Source organism: Balaenoptera musculus, chromosome 12 (genome assembly GCF_009873245.2).
Source record: "Balaenoptera musculus isolate JJ_BM4_2016_0621 chromosome 12, mBalMus1.pri.v3, whole genome shotgun sequence".
NCBI classification, from domain to species: domain Eukaryota; kingdom Metazoa; phylum Chordata; class Mammalia; order Artiodactyla; family Balaenopteridae; genus Balaenoptera; species Balaenoptera musculus.
In genome coordinates, this window is record NC_045796.1 from 12,086,782 (window position 1) to 12,094,739 (window position 7,958).

Here is a 7,958-nt window from a genome sequence, read left to right on the forward strand (position 1 = left end):
CTGTACTACCTCTTCCTCACCTCAGGCTCAGCTTCAGATGCCCTATAAGAGCTGGCCAAGCCCCGTGAAATTCAGTAGCTAAACATTTCCCTATAAGAGCTGGCCAAGCCCCGTGAAATTCAGTAGCTAAACATTTCCCTATAAGAGCTGGCCAAGCCCCGTGAAATTCAGTAGCTAAACATTTCCCTGTAAGAGCTGGCCAAGCCCCGTGCAAGTGGCCCTGGGACTCTGCAGGCACCACTCCTGAAACCCAGCTGCTTCATTTCACCTCTTGCCTTGACTCTTGCTGACATTTGGTCTAGAATCCGATTCTTGCCCTCCATCTGTCCAAATGTGGTGCTTTGAACCCATCCTGGCTTCTGGAGCCTCAGATCCAGTTCCTCTGTGCTCCTCACTCAACACGCAGTCTGGGCCCCTAGACTCCCAGCCTCCTCTGAGCCCCGAAAGTCACCCTTCATCTCACACCCATCCGGTACGTCTCGTCCAGAGGCAGAGACTGGATTATTATATCTGCAGTTTCCTTTAAAAATTATAGGTCAAAAACTAACAAAATGTTACAAGCTTCTATGTTACAATCACATTGGTATTTTCTCCTTTTGGAAAAGAAAAAATCTATTCATCTGATAAATGTTTTACACTCAGTTTTCAATTATCATGGGGTGTATGTTCCCACGTTGCAGGCTTTTGGCACAGACACATATATCTTGGTTTTTAAGTTTTTATAGATGAGACTGCCCTTTGCTATGATTGTCCCTCATTGACTCCTCACACTGTATTTGTTTATTTGTGTTACACATGAAGTTTGCAGCCCAGTGGGAAGGGCTTTCAGACCAAACCATTTAACTATCTCCCTTCCCTCAGAAAGGTGTGAGCCAGAAACACAGCATCAAGAGACTGAGAGGGGAACTGAGTTTGCACACACTCTATCTCCAAAATTATATTGCAGCGTGCTGAAAAGTGAGTCTGTCTGATTTTGCAGGGAGTGAAGAGCAGAGAAGAGTTTGAAGGTGGGAAAACTATGTAGCTGTCACTTTTCTCATTGCCCTTGTGAGGAGTGTTTCCATTCCTTTTCAAAAGCCATAATCAACGTGTAGTACATAAATGTATCTGAAGCCCAGTTGAATCTTTCAGCACAGCTGAAAACTTGTGGAAACTCTCTCTTCCTAATGGATGACTTCATCTCTTCCAGAGTAGAAGAAGGCCCCAAGATTTGGATGTCACTGAATCAAGCCTCTATATCATACTCCCTAGCCCCAAATTCTAAAAATAGTGTATTTGTAATAGATTTAGACTCTAAAACACTGCAACTTGTTATATAGCTTCAACTATCAATGTAATTAATATCAGACATGTGTAGGCAAAGATCAATTATCATTTTACCCATGGAATGCCAGATTCCTGGGAAGAGACAAGTCACCAGTAAAAGGCTTAGCACTACTCTTCCAAAAGACCTTTTAAATGTCCTCCTTAAAGTTTTGTTTTCTGCTGTGTAAAGAAGATTTATGTTTAATGAAGTTTTTAATGAAGAAATCTTAGAAAGAGAATGCCAATAGAATCTAATTTTTAAAAAAGAAAATCTAATATTGAGAAGTATTTCAATATCCTGGCCTTTGTCCAGATATAAATAAAACACACAATTCAATTATTGTTCTGCACAAAGGACAAAGTCACATTAATTTTCCTCAAGATGGTTATTAAAGAGATAAACGGTATGTTTTCCCCTGATTATGTCAAGGAGATGTTTGTTCCCTCCCAAGCCTTCTTGGCTACTCTTATAAGACAGGTCTGTCCTGTCATTAGCTCAGATCTTTTGGCAAAGATGGGCCATAAAGAATTGGTGGATTTGTTCGTGGCCTCAGAAAAGGTTCTTTGTTCTTGAGGGTCTTTGAAATAGGCTCTCAACCATTTCTACTCATCAGCATGAAGCCAAGGATTCTTAGGGCTTACTCTTTTAAAAACATTTACCTGTTCACTTAAAGCTGGACCCTGTTCTTGTTATAAGAAGAAGGAGTTGAATCAAAAGAATAAAGGGAAGAGGGGCAAAAATGTTTTTTTACAGAACATGAAAAACAGCACCAAAAATAAAGCTTGAAGGGAAGCAGATCAAAGAGAACAGTGCATGCTATAAAGGAAGCAGAAAATTGCAATAATAACAGTAATAGAGAAACAAATTGATGGGCATCAAAATGAAAACAAATAAGGAAAGGGAAAGAAAAAATTAAAAAGAGATCAAAGACCGAGAGTAGAAAATAGGAAAGTATATTCTGTTGTTTGTATGTGCAATTAATTTTCATAATTGTATCAGCTGTATTACAAAAACACAAGTATATTTTTAAAAGAAGATCAATAAATAGCAAGTGGATATGTAAAAAGTAAGTCTTTTACTGATACGGCTAAACTCACACACATGTGACAATTGTTGTATATTGCTTAAGTTAGACAAGCACAGAAAATTACTCTAAACACAAAAACAATGGAAATTATTGTCTTAATTAAAATATAATAGGTTAATTAAATACATACAATACATACACTGATACCTATGTCTTATTAATCTTTAGAAATGTGTATCTTATACAAAAATAGAAGTTATATTTCATTTTTTGTAGATATTCTCAATATGTTCCCAAGCTTTTGGCAAATGTTCAGAAAATCAGGAAATCGTTTCCAAGAAGGTAGACAGAATGAAAATAAATATATCTTTATCACATCTAGCTACTTTTTTGATAAACACACATTATGCGTGTACCCAACCTTCTGGATTTGTAGATCAGTTGTTTTTAATTAATTGAATAAAATGATTCCATGACTTCAATCTTCAATCTTACATTTCACGTAATATTTATAGTTTGCCACTTTTGACTTACCTACTAATAACTTCACCATGCCTTTTAGGCATAAAACTTTATGCAACTAATTACCATAAAAACTTTGAAGGTTTGGCCATTTTTTTCGTAACTTCAGTAGAAGTGTTTCTTTTCTCTTGAAGGACAAAATAAAGAAGAATACTACCATTTGTTAGAACAGCACAACCCAGCCCAACTGTGAAGGAAGGTGCCAATTTACCATAAGATTGGGAGCTTCTAATCCATGCTGCATGAATGTATTTTAGACCACCCATTGTTTTCAGAAATGTAAAAATACCTTTATACTAAATCGAGTAAATGTGTCCATCTGGAACCACATTTGCTTGTGTGCACACCCTCCAATTCTCATTTGTACGTGCATATGTGCAAAATGTTTTCAAATGATATTTTTAAGAAATTAACATTCTGATTATAGCACACAAGTCTGCCTATCTAAAAGGATATCCTAAACATTCCTTATATGACTAAATTGTTCAGAATATTCAAAGAAATAGACTTAAGTGGAAATCCCACACAAAATAAATTATAGCTTCATAAGAAAAAGAAAACCACCATAAACTTACGACTGGATATTATTAGCATACGTAAATATACCTTTGCACCAGAGGACATCCAGCCCTCCAGTTATAATCAAGTGAAGATTCAACGAGAATTACTGGCATTATTCCATTTGTGGTAGGTGGGATTAGGGAGGTGGGTGAGGACAAGGTGGATTTAACACTATTCTGCAAATTTTCTTTGGTGATATTATCTATCAAATCATTAGATATGGCAAAAATATTTGGATATTTCTGTATGAAGTATTTCAGTGTGAAGGTGTATATTTTTTAGTGTTTTATCAGAGTAGGGGAGGGGACAAGACTGGCAGAAACATGGCTCTACCATTCCCAGGGATCCAATGCTACGAGTCAACTGCTTTCATTTCTCTCCCCTCTTTAACCATGACATCCTCAAGGGCAGCAACTTTATCTGTGCTCCTCAGAGGCAAGCACAGTAACCTGCTTCAGCAAGTGAAGGGACCCCAAGAAGGATGAGGAAGCTAGGACAAGAGTGCTGACTCGCCAAAGAAGATGGAGTCGGTGGGAAGAGCAAGAGGAGGGTCTCAGCCGTGAGCAAGCACCATTAGGGACGCCTGTAGCCCCTAAGCAACAACTGAGTAATTAGCATGCAGAGAAAAGTAGTAGAGCAGGCTGCTACAAATCAATTGGGAGATGGGTTTAAAAAAAAAAAAGGCCAACACAATTATCATCTGTGGTTATGAAAAAGAAGGTGTTGTACAAAATATAATTATGTGTTGAATCATTTGGAGGCATTTCTAATGAAAAACATTCTCTAGGAAAGATTAACCAGAAGTTGTGTCCATTGTCTGACACCGAGCTTGTAGCTCTTGTTGTCTTCTTTCTAAGCCTCCATAAATCCATGGGAAGCTTCTGTTTATCGATTTTATTTTCAGAATGCACTCAGGGCATAAAGTAATTTGATTTTTTTTAAATGGGGTTTAGGGTCTGCCCCTACAGGGTTATAATTTACCAAGCATAAAAGCCAACACAGAAAAACAAACATACAATTTAAAGAGAGCAGGGCTCAAGGCAGCAGAACCTGGGAAGCCAGCAAGATGGTGGGATTACTCCCAAGCACACCCACTCTCCCATATATCTGCTGGGCGGAAACCTCCTGGGAGGTGACATTTTGGCTGCCTTTCATGCATGGCATCGCTGAACTGTTATGAAAAATGCATCAAGCCCACAAAAAAAGAGCACAATAATTATTTAGCAAATAAGAGGGGGACAGGAGGATTTTCTTTATGGTTTATCAGAGCTAAAAATAATGCTGTTAATGTTAACCATCTTTGCAGCTTGTGTAAAATTTGTCCTTTTCCCATGAAAGTCAGCAGCCCAGACTGATCAATGCCGCTAATGTTGTCCCTAATCCAGTGCCTCCCGTGTGTGCAAACTCTGCGGCTTGCAGGCTGTAAACTGAAGAACAATGCCTTGTGTTTTTATACTTCTTTTAGAGAGAATCTTTTTTTTTTTCCATTCTGAGCAATTGTGGGTAATTAAACTTTATAGAAGAATTTTTTCTTTACCAACCCCATTAGGGTTCTGTTGCAGTTGTCCGTTGCCTCATAAAAGAAAAAAAAAATGCTGCCGCGTCTGTACCTTAACCAGTTTGTGGGGCTTCTCAGCTCCATGCTTCACAGTAAGCCTTCGTGATGAGAAAGCTCCATACTTGAAACCACAAACGCCGAGGAGGGGAAGCAAGACAAGCAAAAGAATGCCATGTGTGGGGACAGTAATGCAGAGAGAGCTAGTGAACCACTGGCCCTTCTGCCTTAGTGGAAGGTAGATAATGAATGGCCTTTGTGAGACTTTTTGGTCATTGCATAACCATGACAGTTACATAAATACAGAAACGTGTGTACTCAAGCTGTGTAGTGTAGTGGCCACAACTTCACAAGAGGCAGAGTGACTGTGAACTGCTGCGGACACCAGTGGTACACCTGGCAGCCAGCAATCAGAATCCTTTGAAATGGAGTCTTAAAGGCAGAGCATCAAAGAGCATCTTCACGATCTGCAAACAGTCACCATGGCTGCAAACGAAAGGGCAATCTTCGCCTGTTGGGAATGGGCCAGTGGGCAATCTCTTTGGTGACACCTACACTAATTGAAAAATATCACCACCCATAACAATGTCTTTGAATGTAGATGCAAGGATGCCTTAGGGCAGCAGACTCCCCACTGGGAAGCGTTTTGCCTGACCCATGTATCACTCAAAATGTTGCAGTCCAGAACTCAAAAAACCCAGCGCAAGCGTGCTGATCCAGGACGTCTGTAATCACTGCTGGGTCAACAGCCCACATCGCATCTTGCGGTCAGCCTCGTGGAGCGGGCAGACATCGTGTGGGTCATAACGTAAGACAGCGGTTCCCAAGAGCTCACCACGTGCTAAGTCTGGTCTAACCCTCACAGAGGCACTAGGAGTTTGGCATAGAACTGTCCCCATGGAGAGATAAAAAAAGGGGGGCTTTTAAGAGATGAATTAACATGCCCTAAGTTTCCCAGCAACGAACTGGTGGAACAAGTAGCACTCTGAACCGTTGCGTGATATTTCCATAAACACCTTGAAAGTGCTTCATTAAGTCATAAACATAATTTTTCCAGTGGGCAATACTTTCTGAAAAAGTATTTTCTCAAATTTAGCCATGGGAATGATGTCTTTAAAAATAATACTTATACATTTTAAACATACTGTCATTTACAAATGAATCCACTTGATAAGTTCCTTTGAAGCTAGAGTTTGAAATGTAATTGAACCATCAATTTCTACCATGGATATTATGGTCCTGGAACACATAATTAAATGTGGATTTAATTCATGGCAGGGAATCATATTAATATACAAGCTAAGAAGAATGAGACTATAGAGGCATTTCCCAACAAAAATGGTCTGAGGAGGTAAAGGTGGTGTAGTGAGCTGGTCCCGGAGTCCGAGGAATTTCTCGAAGACAGTGTTCCTCAAAGTGTAGCTCATAGTGCCATGTGCTTTAATGTCACCTGGGGGCCTTGCTAAAAATGCATTCCTTGGATTTGAGCCTGGGACTCTATGTTTTAATAATCTGCCTAGATAACTTTATGCACAGCAGAGTATGAGAACTTTTGATTCAGACTAGAGCAACTAATTAAGCTTGTGCCAGAGATTGCAAAAATACTACAAGGAATAGTACAATGCAAGATAAGGGGAAAACCTGGTCTCTACAAGTCCCTGTAGAGACCGGCCCCTCCCGATTTCCAGAGACAACCTGAATCCTGGTGCTGACTTATTGTTTATATATAACGAGAGCTGGCAGTTGTGTTTACAAGGGAGTTGAGCAGCCCTGGGATAGTCACTATATGCAAAAGTACCTCTTCAACACTGTTTTCTGAAAGGCCATAATTAGAGATGACAACTTTGGGGTGACTCCATTTTCAACAATGTGATTTTCCTTTCCAACTCTTCTTTTTGACCTTCCTTGAAAAGTAAAGTAATTCCAAAGGGAGAAATAAACTAAGTTGCTAGAACTTTTGTGTAAATGTTATCAACCATGAAAAGGCAGGGTTGAATAATAGTAATAACTAACAATTTTAAAACCTTTTGGAATGCATCATCTCATTTTGCTTTGGATAAAACATACCACATAGTCGTTATTATCTTGGCTTTAATCATGCGGAGATTGAGGTTTAGAGTCTTACTCAAGACCACGCAGATAATAATGAGCAGAGCCCTTTATTCACTCCTTCAACAAACATGTATTGAGTGTCTACTGTATGCTGGATACTATTCCGAGCGGTAGGATTACAGTGATGAGTAAAACAGACCAGGTGCCTGCTCTCAGGGAGCTTACATTCTAATCACCAGTCCAAGAGGTGGACCAAAACTCCAGGCGATATCACCTCTATATTGAAACGCCCTCGCCTGCCCTCATGGCCCCTGCCAGCCTCAGTCTTCTTGGTCTCACCTACTTGTGTGATGCAGGGCATTACAGGACTCTGGGAACCTGTGGGAGAATGTGGTACTGAAAGGAGGAGAAAAAAGTCTAAGAAAAAAGGAAGTGGGTGGAGAAAAACAAATACATAAAGTCACAACCGCAGCTACTCACTGACTGTATCATTCTGTCTCGGCTCCTGGCTGGCCTTGCCCTGTGTAACACGTTCTCCCCTTGTCTTACCTCTATTGCAGCAGTAACATTGGAGTGTTCTTCTGTGGACCCAAAGCTCTCTCAAAGATAATTCAAAGAATGTGCCGCTTATATTCATCAGCTGATCCCAGGGGCATTCATTTTCATTATAACAGAGAAAGCTTCTAGACTTTGGAGGAAAAAATCCACATGTTGTGTGAGTGGCTACAATCATATAGGTCAAGAGTCGGGAAACTTTTCCCATAAAGGGCCAAGTAATAATTATTTCAGATTCCGTGGACCATATGGTCTCAGTGGCAACTACTCAACTCTGCCATTACAAGCACCAAAGTAGCCCCAGGACCTCAACAAATGGGCATGGCTGTGTTCCAGCAAAATTTTATTTATGGACACCGAAATCAAATTTCACTGTATTT

At 39.9% G+C, this 7,958-nt stretch overlaps 1 protein-coding gene across 1 annotated transcript in view; it reads left to right on the forward strand.

Annotated features, from left to right (window-relative positions):
- The window catches only part of NOX3 (NADPH oxidase 3), a 57,884-nt gene extending 50,174 nt beyond the window's left edge, over positions 1–7,710 (forward strand). Inside the window, exon 13 of the mRNA XM_036871936.1 lies at positions 7,584–7,710. Within this exon, the coding sequence (XP_036727831.1) occupies positions 7,584–7,710 (127 nt within the window). The remainder of the gene's footprint in view (positions 1–7,583) is intronic.
- The last annotated feature ends 248 nt before the right edge of the window (positions 7,711–7,958 follow it).